The sequence below is a fragment of the Thunnus maccoyii genome, chromosome 5, assembly GCF_910596095.1.
Source record: "Thunnus maccoyii chromosome 5, fThuMac1.1, whole genome shotgun sequence".
Classification (NCBI taxonomy): domain Eukaryota; kingdom Metazoa; phylum Chordata; class Actinopteri; order Scombriformes; family Scombridae; genus Thunnus; species Thunnus maccoyii.
The window spans coordinates 6,196,123-6,210,454 of NC_056537.1; the positions used below are offsets into that span (position 1 = coordinate 6,196,123).

The window sequence follows — 14,332 nt, forward strand, 5'->3', positions numbered from 1 at the left end:
TGTGGTGTTTCTGGTTCACCTGATTAATGTAAGTCCAATTTTTCACTCTCCTTCTAGCTCTGGTTTGATCTCCACCAACTTGTGAGGGAAATAATCTGGCTCTTTAACTGCCACATGCTCTGATATGTTCAAACAATCACTAATTTTGTCTGTCATTTGATGTCTTGTTTCCAGCTCACTGCTGCAGCTGGGAATCAGGTCAATGAGAGCAGTGAGACTGATTGTAAACAGTAGAGTCGTGGGCTGGAAAGCCAAAATAATGAGCTGAAAGACGGTCAAACAGTAGAGCTGAGGGGAACTGCAGAGTCAGGTGATAATTCTCTGTTGGGTTAGTGCAGCTTTAAAGCTCCCGATAGCTCCGTTTAGATCTAAATTATAAAAAATCAGAGGCTACCACTATCCGTACATTCGTCATTTCCTCTGAAAAAACGATGAACATCTTGCTCCTGGGTATAATGATAAGACTGACTGGAGGGATGACACCTCTGTCTCCTTCTCTCTCTCTCTCTCTCTCTCCCTCCGTCTCCTCGGTACCTCTCTCTACCCCTCTTGGTGCGCTAAGCTGCGCCGAGTGATGAGTCATCTTCAGTCTTGGTGGGATTCAATGACAGATGCTCACTCATTCATTTTCTAGAAGTGGGTCAGACTGCCATGTTCATCTTCACACTAATATACAGTGTTTCTCCTCTTTTTCTTTCTGTCTGCGCTGCTATATATGCTGCTACATTTATTAATCTTCTCCTGTCTCATTCATCTCATCTTTGTCTCTCTGTCTGTGTCTCTATATCTCACTGTCTGGATCCAGTATAATATATCCAGATAGACAACCAGAAAAAAAACACAGATTTAGATGGATTGATTACAGTTTAAACCGGCATGTCTGTAGTGCATTTGAAGGGACCACATTGATTGAACCCTAGCTGATGTTTATTTAGGGCATAGAAACAGTGCAAAATGACCATTTTATATCTAATGCATGGTGACCTTATAACCTTTTAACGTTGAAAGATTCATTTTCTCAGATATCATCAAACATGCGTCATGTGAATCAGGCTACTTATAGGTTTGGGTTCATTGTGTGTCAAGACACCCGGAGGAAGGCAAGTATGCAGATATGCGCTGTGAATTTTTGTAATATAGTTGGTTTATTAAAGGTTCTTTACTCTAAATAATCCACTTAATTTCTTGGAGTTAGATTTTTTTTTGTCACATCCTACCCTTTTTGTATTTTCTTTAGTAAAATTTTACTGATTGTACCTTTAATTATAGCACTGTGCAGGACGTGTATTGTCAAGACCAACAGACTACATAATTAATTTAATCTGTTATTATTATTATTTGATTTAAGAATCCAAGTTACACAAATTCCACAATCCATTATCCTTTTTCGTCTCTATCTACCAGCATTCACACGTTTTCAGGAATATGTTTTGTTTGCCATCAGTACTGAATCCACACCGTCCATGCAGAAGGGGTTTTGATGCATACATTTTCAAATAAATTCTGTGGTACAATAACAGAGGACCCCCTGTTCAGGGCGGAGGTGGTACCTCAGTTTTAAAATATGAACATATGAATGGCTGCTGCATTCATTCAGTAGTTTGCAGCATCATTCAATAATGTTTGAGGAGGAATTATCGTGTGTCTCTGTGTGTTTTGGCTTCTCGTTATATATGTGGGTTGCTTAATTGCATGTGTTGCACGGTATTATTGGTTTGGTGTGTGACTGTCTTGTTTGTGAGTCTTCCTGTGTATATTTTTTTTTCATTTTTGAGATCACTGTCTAGGTGTGCGTCAATGTTTGCAACCGTGTGCTTTCAGCATCTGTGTGTAACTACATGTGTGTCTGTGCACGTGTATACCAGAGTTTTGGATATCCGGCTCAGCTGCCATTGAACCGTGGCAGGATGATGCTTTTTTTTTATTGGCCTTGGTGGAGGTGTTTACTGTCCCCATTCATGTGTGTGTGTGTGATGTGGTCAGAAAACACACTGTATTTAATGGCAATCTGCCGCCGAGCGCGATATTTTCGTCTGGGTGTGTGGGTGGCTGCTGTGCGGATGTCAGAGACAGACAGATAGAGGGGAGAGAGAGGAGGGAGGGAGGGTGAGAAGTAAAGAGGATGTATCCACTTCCTCAGAGCCACATGAACCCCCTCTCGGTTTCCTGCTCGTCTTTCAGCTGCGGCTTTTTTGAAAAAAAAAACAACAAAACATCAATGTCGCTGCGTTGCTGACAAATCCTGTTAGATGAAATCAGTGGTTCCCGCTAAATGCTGAACTTTAATGACTTTTTATATGTGCACTCATGTGACTAATGCTTTGGTCGCCCTCACCAGTCCGTATGTGGGTGCGAACATCCTTAACAGTGTGTGTGTGTTTTGTTTGAAGAGATACAATGTCACGGTGCGGGTGTGGGATAGAGCACCTGGATACATGACAATTAGGTGTGACAGACATGAATGGAAAATCAATCCTCTGATGTGGCGTTTTGGCAGGACCGACAGGAAACAGACGCTTCAGATCTCTTGCCAGTTCTACCTGCGACCTGACTTCCTGTTTAAGGTTAAAGGTTAGGGGTGGAGGGGAGGGGAGGGGAGGGGAAGAGGATATTGTGTGTATGTGTGTCTCTGCTCATGACCGCACAGGAAGCAGGTTACTTTTTGAAGACTGTTATATTTGATTCAACTGTAGTCAGCTTGTACACTGACTACTGATACTGTTGCTAAAGCTATTAGTATTACTTGCACTAACATTAACTACCATTGTTTCTGCTCCTACTGCTACCAACACATAATACTACTGAAACGTATTGTCACCACTGATATCTATACAAGTTCTACTACTAATCTTGCTAAGTGCTTTCAGACTGAAAACATCCATATTGGTGTGGGCATGTTGCTTGAGGTACCAGTAAAGCAATGAAATATGATCCAGGAAGTCCATTTTGAATAATAAACCCATGAATTCGAAGGCTTATCAGATGCCAAAAAACACCAGAAAGAGGTTTATAATACTGTGAGACAGGATTTTGCAACTCTGGAAAGCTATCATAGCAGCAGTCATTTCATCTTTTTCGATTGCGATCGCAAGGTAAACAGACGAAATACTGTCGAGTGTCCACATAACAAAGTAATCTACCAGGAATGTGTTTTGCACGTATTTCATTGGCTAAATTTGAAGCCAGGGTTTTCTTTTTTTTTTCTGGACAACCTCATGTTTTTGGGGTTTTTTTTTTTTTGCTGAAGTGGCCATCATTTTAGTTTTCATTGCACACCTGTGATGCAGTGCTTAAAATATCTTATTTTGTATGTGTTTGATATTACACAAACATGTGATGAACACCAAAAGGCATTGAATTGGTGCTGTAGAGTGGCGCTACATTGTACTGTTAATGTTTTTATTTCCTGTGTTCTCTAGCAGCAACGTGGCCCCAAACCACCCTCAAAGCAAGGGGTTTTTGGCAAACTGACCCCTGCTTACAAAAACTGATATTTGGGATGGGAATTTCTCTGGGTAAGGAGCTGGAATGAGTGCTGGAGATGTGATGTGAGATACCTACTTTACACACAGCACCTGCTTTGGAACTGCTTTTGACAACGCAGAGGTCTCTGGCAAAAACACGCAGGGTCATCCGGCTGGCGATTGAACCTAGCAGAGGATAAAACGATTGTGGCCATGATAGAGTTGTAAAGTCCTGTTAATCACCGTGTAGTGTTCTGGTGTCTGATAAGCCTTCACACTCATGAAAGTATTAGTCAAACCGGCCATCCTGGACCACAGCGCAGATACACTTCTTTTAATGCGTTTTTTGGTTAAACAACAGCAAGAGTTTTCCTGAGTGTGAGAGGTTATGTGACTGTGTGTCCTGGAGAAGAAGGCCCAGACCGTTGTTAACAATCAAGGGAAGAATTTTAGTGAGTGACTCCAGCTGTGTGTGGTGGTACTTGCTGAGGAGATATTTGTTTTTGTGTGTGACTATTGGTAAGGATTGGCAGGCAATACCGATTGTGTGTACGTGCCACCAGTATTGTTAGTTTGACATACGTGCGTGTTTGTGTTTGAGGGCAACCGTTTGCTTGCGTGTTCAAGTGTGCGTTAGTGTGCAAATATAGGAAAAGTGAAACCCGGGTGGAAAGGGTCAGGGCCAGCTAATGCCTCCTTTGATTTTTAACAAGGATTTCCTCCCTCCATGAAGCCAGCTTTATTAAAAGCATTACATGGCATCCTGTGACCAGGAAACGCTCCCTTCCCATCACAGGACCAATTTCAGTCACCACACCACCAGTCTAATACAGAAAAGGAGTGGTGAGGTTACGTGAAGGGTGCACAATAGTCTGACAAAAAAAAAATTTGAAAGGCAGATGCCAATGTTTTGAACATTGTCCATGCCAGAACATTCCCAAAAACAATCCTACATCTTCTGAGCAGAATTGTTGCATTAGAATCTGTTCAACTTTAAGACATTGCATACAATACAAACACAGCGCTTACTCACCGACATGCTGATCGACAACACACTTCTTTTTGTGTCTTGTAGAATCAAAATTAGATTTACTGACTCACTCACACACACAATGATTTTTTTTTAATTTGGCTCATTCTCGTTCCTTTCTCACCATTCTTCGCCTCTCAGATAAAACCATGCTTCCATGTTGTCATGACATACCGGATAAAAGGCTCAGGAGGAAGTAAAGCAGCGGTTTCTTTACCACACTCTTAATGAATGGAGCTTGACAGTTACTAATCTTCACTTTCCTGTGCGTGTACCACAGCGAGCGACAAAGTGAACCACCCACAGAACCGTTTGATTGGCTGATTTTTTTTTTTTTTGAAGCACTCGTGCCGTTCTGCCGAAAATTCACAAATATGAATAATTGGACTGTTGGTTTGTGTATATGCATGCTGTTCATTAAGAGCTGAAAAGAGATAACAAACATGTTTACACCGTGAATATTGTTGCTATGAATCTCTCGCAGCATGTACAGTAAAAAAAACAATATGTGTTTGATATATGTGTGTTTATTGCACTTTTTAAAGTGTGAACCATCCGATCCTTGTGAGTGTCTCCTTATTGAAACCCAGTTTTTGGAAAAATACAAAACATTTTCCCAATGAGCTGAGTGACAAGATTGTGGCCAATTTGTTACAGGAATAGTCAGTGGTGTCTATAATATAGTGTCTTTAATGTGAATTCCTGGATATTATATGTTCAACTGGAGGCTGCGGTGGAAATCATAGATGAAAGTTTTGACAGCGGTGGGTGTTAATTGAGGAGGTTCATCTCCGCCCAGTTACTTCAGCTACATCGAGTTACAGCACCTAAACTAGACTGATATAACAGCCCACATAAGTCTCACGTTTTACCCGCAAGACCTGTGTTTTAATGCCGTTCATCATTTGTGATGTCAAAACGTCAAAAGAAATAAAAAGTTTGCGCCCTGGTATTAGTCAGTTATAAAATCCAAACACACCACGGAGCGTCTCTCCTGCTTGATCACACTGGCAGTAGAGGAGGAGACAGCAGAGACGCTGTATGTGTCTGATTAAACAGGAGTTTAGTCGACTTCTCTGCATTTAACATCGGAGCTGAGAGCAGGAAACACCATCGCTCTCTGACTCAGTTATGTATTTAGGTCATTTAGAGACAAGACTGTAAAAGTTTCATGTTGTCACGCATATCTAGGGTGATAATGTCAGTAAATCCGAGTAAAATAAAGACTTTGCTTATCCTGTGCGAATGCGCCACACGAAACACAAGTGTATTTCCATGCGAATAAGGACGTAATAGAAAACTGTTAGCGCTGATTTGTTTTGAAAGACCAACGGCCAATGGGAAAACTCCAACACTTGGCTGGATGGCCAATGGTGTAACTTCATCACTCATTCACTCACATACAACCGCATGAGTAGGACTTGGCCTGCCAAAAAGAGGTAATTTTGTAATTTAAAGACTATAACTTTGGAAAATACCTTCTTGATTTGGCTAACTAAAGAAGAACAACTACAGCAAACAATAAGTGTCTCAGTGTGCATTTGGGCACATCAGTATTGCTTTAAGTCAGACTTGAAAAAAATGTGAACCTGCCCTTTAATGTTTGTCATGTTGGTTGAAGAAATAGTTTTACTTTTTATTTCTGTTGACCTTAGATCAACATGTAGAGCTGTGCGGATCTCGTCCATGCTTGTCATGCCCACTGCACAGCTGCATCAGTTAATCCTAATCTACTACACACCTTTCATGTCCAGACAGTGGAAAAGCTACATCTACTGTTGATTTGGTTACCATTCTCCCCAGATAAGAAGATTCCTGTTTTGCTAGTCAGCTTCACTTCATCGCCTGAATATGTATCCCGCTGATCTCCTGATAACCAGCAGGACACCGTACCGATGATAACAAAGTAACTCTCTCAGACATCTGAAATTCACTGTGGTGGTTACCGTTGCTGTGCCACCACGTGTCCAGCATTAGTTTTACATACATGCTGTCTTTACATCAAGTTTTAACCTCGAGCAGCTCTTGGTGCTTTAGAATCCATCCATTAACCTCATGTCACATAGATTATGTAGAAGTGTCACTTTACAGAATTCGTGCAGTCACGCTCTCCCATCTTAAGTAGCGCTTATGATACTTGTCACATTATGATCAGCATGTAAACAAAAGCCGACGCTAAGCATCGTGAGGGCAGGCAGCTCGGTGTGAATATTAAGCATCACGAGGCTCAAGAGCCCGTCTGTGTTGCTCTCCGGTGGACGACATGCTCTGACCAGCGTGACAGGCCCACCTTATGAAGTGTGCTCAGCGTGCTGATTCACATTTTACAATGAGAATATCAAACAGTAAATCTGACCCGCAACAAAAAAGTCAGTCAGACCCACTAATTAAATCTTGTTTGTATGTTGTTGAGAATATGCAGAAAGGTGATATGTGACATCTGATAAAATGATTGTTGGTGGGACAAAAATCAAGTGTAGTTTAAGTTGAGGAGGATTGACGATGTTCAGTAATAAACAGGCTGTTTTTGAAGACGAGTATGCGGCTTCAGGTAGAGCAAGGAGGGGGGTGGGGGGGGGGGGGGGGGGAGCAAAGGGGAGGCACAACATCAGAGAGACCCTTCAATTAAGATCAAACAGCTTTTTTTTTTATGTAAGGGTCACAGTGTCTGTGGTTTCCTGCCAAAAGAGAGAGAGAGAGCGCAGCTAATTCTGGTGCTCATGGTAATCATGTTTTTGATCAGACATCTGTGATTTGATTTAAAATTAAGGGGAGGCTATTTTTGATCTGTTCTCTCTTGAGGATCCTTTTTGATCGTAAACATCACAGCCACTGTTAACATTTCAACACGGGCTGCTCTCGGGGGATATTATGACTATGTTTGGTAAATCTGCTGTCAGTATTATCAATGGTTAATCATTGATAAAAATGTACCGGTACTCGTCAGTAGATACAAGTCAAGTCAGTGTCATCCTTCACTTTGCATCTGATTATCAACTGTACTTCAAATGAAAAAGTTCAGCAAAATGAAACTGAATAAAAAATAATACAGTTTTTCTCCGTTTTCGCTCCACCAGCACCTCACATGACCTTGTAACCTTTCACCAAACATATTGCACGGAGCCTCTTCATCCCACAGAATGTAATGATGCACAAAAGCCCTCCGTTCCCCGACGCCACGTAGAGACAACACGGACATTGTCGCCTCGCCATTAGCGGTGGGGCACTGTCACGTCACTCCCACTGGCCTCTTATTATCACAGCGGCTAGTTTCTGCCGTGCCACTCCGACCCAACCGCCCACTCATCTCCCATCGGACAGAAGAAAACCTCGGCTGGCAGCGTGCCATCGCCGCATTCCTGCCGCTACTGACCGCAGTTACAGCGAGCTGTGACCCCTGACATTCCACCAAGCTCAGCAATGACGATTTTATCTCAGAAACTACCCTTGTAATTATAAAGCTCTTATTTTAGATGTCATGCTTTAGTGCTATGTGCCATGAAATAATTATAATTAATCTTACGTTACGCTTATTTTTTCGGGTTCAGGCGCAGTGTCCTTACAGAGCTTGCTGTAAATAATGGAGCTTTTGTCAGTACATTTGATTAAATGAAGTAGCAGCACTATAGATCAGCGTGTTCTCATGCTTTTGTAAATTCCTATGTATACCTGATACTATAAATAGCATAAATGAGCATGTTTAAGTGCTTCTAACTTGTGAATATCTTACAAGATGTTTTATTTATATACATCTGTTGCATAATTTGCTTCTTTACAATCATGCATTTGTTCTGTTTTGTTCTGCAGGGATCATTAGTTCCGCCTATTGTACATTTTGTATACAGTTATGTGTTGTGAATGTGCTCATGTTGATGTGTGTGTGTGTGTGTGTGTGTGTGTGTGTTTGTACATTGATTGACACTCGGGCCAGCTGGGGTATCCTGCCTGTTAAACATTTGATTGCACCCAAACTTCCTGGCTCAAGGGGAGGGGGCAAAGGGATGGAGATCTGGATCTGCTGAGCGTAAATGAGCTGAGCAGATGTTGGCCAGATGTGGCTAAGGAGTAGGGAGGGGGAGGGGGGGCTGGAGGGATAAAGAGAGAAGAAAATAAGGAGAGAAACAAGCACGGATAGCAAGAGAGACTCACCATCCACACACACTGACAGCTTTGTTCACCTCCACTCCAGAGTTGAGTAACCCTCCCTCCTCCTTCCTTTACACACACACACACACACACACACACACACACACTCATACACTTCTACTCTCTACCCTCCATCCCTCCTTCCTCTTCTGCCTCCCTCCACGCTCTCTTTGAAGTGAGGACAGTGCGCAGGAAGCGAGCCGGAATCGATTGCTCCATGCATTAGGCCAGGAATGTGTGACACCCTCCACCTCTTCACCCTCCTCTTCCTTCCTCCTCTATCTTCCTGACACATCCCTCATTTATTTTCCCTCCTCAGCTCCTCTTTGTGCACTCCATGCACCACCTGCCCCGTTCCACCTTTCTCAAACACACACACACACACACACACACACACACACACCACTACCATTACTTTGGCCGAAAGCCCAACTTTGCTTCACTTGTTGCTGTTTATGAGTTGAGTCTAGACACTGATCTGACTACAGCTGTCCAAAGCAGACAACTTGCATAGGGCTGAAATTATTAATTGATTAAAGAGGACATATTCTTCACATCTCTCAGGTCTATATTTATATTCTGGGGCTCTACTAGAATATCTTTGAATGATCTACAGTTGAAAAAACCCCTTATTTAACTTATACTGGCCCTTTATGCAGCCCCTCAGTTCAGCCTCTGTCTGAAACAGGCAGTTTTAGCTCCTGTTGCTTTAAGACCCGCCTCCTTAGGAGCCCGCTCTCTTCTGATTGGTTTGCTTCTGGAAGCTTCCTCCGGCTCTTGAGGCTATGTAAATAAATAGTAGTATTGGGATTTCACTTCCTTTTCTTGTTCTTTACTCAAAAAATGGAAACTTCTCAAATACATCCGTACATGTTGGAGCCCGAATCTGATCTGAAATGTGTAGGTGGACAATGTGAACACCTCATGGAACAACCTTAGCAACAACCTTAGCAACCAAGGCTACCAATGGACGGCCGTCCAACAGTTGGTCAGACAAAACAAGCAATTTGAAGACATCACCTTTGCCCCTGGGAAATTTTAATCAATAACTATTTTCTGATATTTTAATAACTAAACAATTGATCAATGAATCGTAAAAAAAAATCAATGTTAGTGAGCTCTGGTTAGCAAAAAGTATGTATAGCCTCTTGGCCAATCAGTTACCAACATATCTATATGCTTGAATTCAAAATTTATATTCATATTAGTTTAAAACTGTCAGTCAAAGTTAGAACAGAAGGCTCGTAACTAGAAAGTCGCTAGTTTGAATCCCACATGGAGGTGGGAAATTTCAGCCCTGATAGTGAAGGACTAACACTATGTTGATACAGGTGTAAAAGTATCCTTGAGCAAGTGTTGTTTAGCAGCCACCATTAGAATACTGCGGCTTTATACTGTGAAACGACTGTTTTGCATGTGTGAAACTATTTAAATGTGAAGTCATGCTCTGTCGTGTCTGCCTTGATAAATGATGAACGAGGAAAACGTGTCCCTGGTTAAACTGAACATAATGTTCCCTCTCTTTGTTCGGTCTCCCTTCTCATCTGTTTTTCTTTACTTGTGCAAAAGAAAAAATCATTTTGTAAAGAGCAACCTCAATAAAAGTAAAGGTTAAATAAAAAATGAAACGAATTTTGTCTGTTTTGCTCTGTAGCGACGTAGCTCTTCCTGCCTTAGAGTGCAAATGACCTTGTGAACTTGCCTTTAGCCAACAAGTTAGTCAATTGGTCACAGAGTCTGCTGTTCAGTCAGTAATCCAGCAGTGTGAGTCATCCACCTTCTTCAGTCTGCCAAGTTACAACAGGCTCAAGGCCTGCTCCAATGAGAACAATGAGACAGGAAGGATGTTGGCTAACCCTGCGTAGCGTTATTTATCACTATGGCATATTAGCCAGGCTAATTAATACTCTTATGCTTTTTTTCTCTCTCCCAGTTTGATTATTGTACCTTTTTTAACAGTGAAGCAGGATAGATGCTTAGGGCTCCATTAAGCCACTAATGGTGTGTTTTAAGTGTATTATTAACAGCTGAAACTGACACTTCCTGCTTACACTTCAACTCCTTTTAGTAATAATAACAACAATTATAATACATTTTATTTATAGAGCGTTTTTCAAGGTATGCAAAGAAGCTTTACATAAACAAATAACTCAACACACTAAAAGCACAAGACATTAAAAGAAGTTGTGAAAAGTTAATGATTGAACCTCAACTTCCATGTTCAACTCTTTTAGGTGTTTACACTTCAACTGACACTTCAGGTCTCGTCACCGCTTGTGTCTCAGATTCATTCATAATTCACTGTCAGTTTAAGTCATGAGTGGCAAAATCTACAAGTTCTTCTGTGCAAAAATATTTTTAAAAGTTTATTGATTGAGTTTATTGAGGCTTCAGCCACCCAAATTAGTCAAATCAAGTCAGTATCTTTCCAAGTTAGTCTTTTATGCCAAATTCCTTCTTTCTTTGTTTTTGACGCTTCACCTGCTTTACATGGTTACACTGATACTTAATCTGCTTTAGAATACTTTAACTATCTTCCACACTTACACTGCAATAAATAAGTAAGCTCTTTTTTAAGCATTTACACTTCAACTCCTTTCAATTGAAAACTCCTCTCTGAACAAACACCGAACGTCACTCGTGAACTAATTTCAAGTCAATTAAACGGACACTTTCTTCACCACTGACAATTACTTTACCTTTACTTTAACAGTATAACAACCGCCACTTTAACTTCTTTCAATGCTTCAACCTGAACGTCTGACGGAAATGATTTTAAATGTTTCAACTTCAGCTGCAAAATACATTTCAAAACCTTCAACAGAATAACATTTTACGACATTCAAGCTGTTTCAGATGTTTCAACAGCTTTATTTCAGTGGAAGCAACACTGAAAATTTTCTTCAAATAATGTTGCAATTTCAAGGTCTCTGCTTGCTTCCTGTTCGCTTTCAGTAGGGTTTTGAATCAGGCCGGACTCTTGGGGAGCCTATAATGGGGTATTATTTTGAGAGCCTTTTTTTTGTAGCATATCCTCAATATAATGTCAGGGTGTCACACCTGGGTTTCTTGTGGGATACAATGCATTTAACGAGGGCAAAATTCATGGCAGAGCGCTGCACTTATATCAAAGAAAAAACTTGTGAAATGTATAAGAGCACATTATGCAGTGCAAATCAATCAGCTGAAGACCAGTCTTTTCTTTCTCTCTCTCTTTCACCTCCAGCTCTTAAGCGGTCGGACGCGCTTGACGCCCACGCAGGCGGCCGCCAACAGTCACCACTCCAACGGTTTGCCGGCACGTCACGTTGTCAGTTCAGGAGTTGAAGGATGGACGGGGGAAGAAAGTACCGGCAGGGCAGACTTGATAGCCGGGAGCCAGACTGGGGCCAGCGGGGGAGGAAGAGGGAGGAGAGAGGAAGAGGAAGAGGAGAGAGGCCAGACGCACCCACTCGAAGTTCTTTCTGGTCATCCACCGGGTCTGAACTCTACCCTGCGGCACATCGTTCAACAGTTGGATATTCTCACCCAGGTCGGTTATCAGTAAAGGTCAAATCTGTCAACTCAAGATACTGGCAGGGTGTCAAATGCCCAGAAAGCATCATAAAAATGGGAAAGTGTGATGGTGAATCAGAAATGTAGAGGAAAGAAAAATGAAAACATAGCAAGTGGTCCAACGGGATTTATGTATTCAGTTTGTTTAATGATTTTTTTATGTCCAATGTTCCAATTTTTATTCAGGAGAGAGAGTTTAAATGCTTAGGGTCGAATATTTAAAGTAACGGGGAGTGCAGAAGAGAGTGCAGGCAGGGTGGAGTGGGTGGAGAAGAGTGTCAGGAGTGATCTGAAGGGTACCAGTAAGAGTGAAAGGGAAGGTCTACAAGAGGGCAGCGAGACCAGCTATGTCGTATGGTTTGGATGCGGCGGAGCTGGACGTGGCAGAGTTGAAGATGCTAAGTTTTTCATTGAGAGTTATGAGGATGGACAGGATAAGGAACATGTATATTAGAGGGACTGCTCAGACAAAGCAAGAGAGGCGAGATTGATATGGTTTGGACATGTGCGTAGGAGAGATGCTGGTTATATTGGGAGAAGGATGCTAGGGCAAGAGGAGAGGAGGAAAGGCCAAAGAGGAGGTTTATGGAGATGGTGATGGGAGGACATGCAGGTGGTTGGTGCGGCAGAGGACAGGAAGAGATGGAAACAGATGATCCTCTGTGGTGACCCCTAACGGGAGCGGTCAAAAGAAGGAGATGTAGGCACTAACACATTTAAGTTTAGCATTTTTATCAGAAACAGAGCTCCAGACGATCAAACACATCAAGATCACACCAGTGAAAGAAAGGAAACATTAAACATGATGAACTGAACATGTCAAACTCCGTTTCAGCCCCATTGTGCAATTTTATACTTATGACTTGTGGTGACTGAGTTATTCTCGGCATCAAGGCCAAAGTGTTGCTGTCCTGAAAAAAAAACAGCCTGATGTGTCACAAGTACAAAGAAGCCTCTTCTGTCTCTCTTTTGCTCTTATGTTATTTTTTCCATGATGTTGACAGGATTGATTTCAAGGCACTCAGACTGATCTTTGCTCTCCTGATTTTCTACTTCTATAATTACTCTTTGACTGCTTTATAATTATTATTATTAATTATAACCTCCCACACGACCTCTTTTCACTCACACAGACCGTTTCGGTGCTAGAGGAGCGTCTCACCCTGACCGAGGACAAGCTGAAGGATTGTCTTGTCCACCAATCCCGGATTCTTAAGGACGTGCGAGCATCGGGAGAGAGGCGGAGAGCAGAGAGCGAGGAGACGGACGGATCGTCACCTGTACTTTTCACTTGAGGACGATCTCCGACTGCAGCACAAACACACAGTCTGACTGCACTGCTTAACCCAAGGTTGCTGGACGTGTGCGTGAGACTCTAAATGTCCACCTTGGTGGCCTTTCTCAGGGGTCAGTGGCTTAATCAGGATTTGGGTGGGGTAGAAGAGTGAGTTTTTATATGTGTGTGTGTGTGTGTGTTACATATTTTCTCCATGTCTTTCCTCACCTCTTAAGGATATCCAGCTGTGCAGCCAAGCGTGTGTGTGTGTGTGTGTGTGTGTGTGTGTGTGTGCTGATATGGATGTTACATCCAATCGAGACAGCTGCAGCTATGGAAACAGATGGTGCTTGTCTGCCACATGAACTGTGTGTGTGTGTGTGTATGTGTGTGTGTGTGTTTACATGTGTATACTCGTGTATTAGCATGTGTTTTAGCAGTTGGTTTCTTCGGCAATAACGTTTTTCATCGTAATCCGATTGCATCTTTGCATAATGCCATGTAACTTTAAAAGCTGTGCTGCATACTGCCTCAAATAAATATCCTCATATAAATATAATTTATATGAATAAATGATATATTATATTGCCCTAATGTTATTAGTATTGTCTGTACCCTTTACACATTTTTGTTTTGATAAACATTCCTATATTGTTATTTATTTATTTGTAAGGGACCATGTACAATTTTTAAGCAGAAATGTTGCATTTGATGTACTGCACTAGAGTTAGCATAAAGCTAATTGCAGCAATCACACTTTCGTTATCTGCACTCTTTATGTTTTTTTCTTTTTTAGTTTATTGTGTGATCACACTTTGTTCTTCTCACTATTATTATTCCGCTGTTTATTCCACATTCTGT

General features: G+C 41.7%; 1 protein-coding gene across 1 annotated transcript in view; it reads left to right on the top strand.

Moving 5' to 3' along the window:
- Nucleotides 1–14,030, top strand: part of poc1b (POC1 centriolar protein B) — a 50,581-nt gene extending 36,551 nt beyond the window's left edge. The window contains exons 13-14 of the mRNA XM_042411246.1: nt 11,867–12,172; nt 13,329–14,030. Of these exons, the coding sequence (XP_042267180.1) occupies nt 11,867–12,172; nt 13,329–13,490 (468 nt within the window). The 3' untranslated portion in view covers nt 13,491–14,030. The remainder of the gene's footprint in view (nt 1–11,866; nt 12,173–13,328) is intronic.
- Nucleotides 14,031–14,332: the final 302 nt, after the last annotated feature.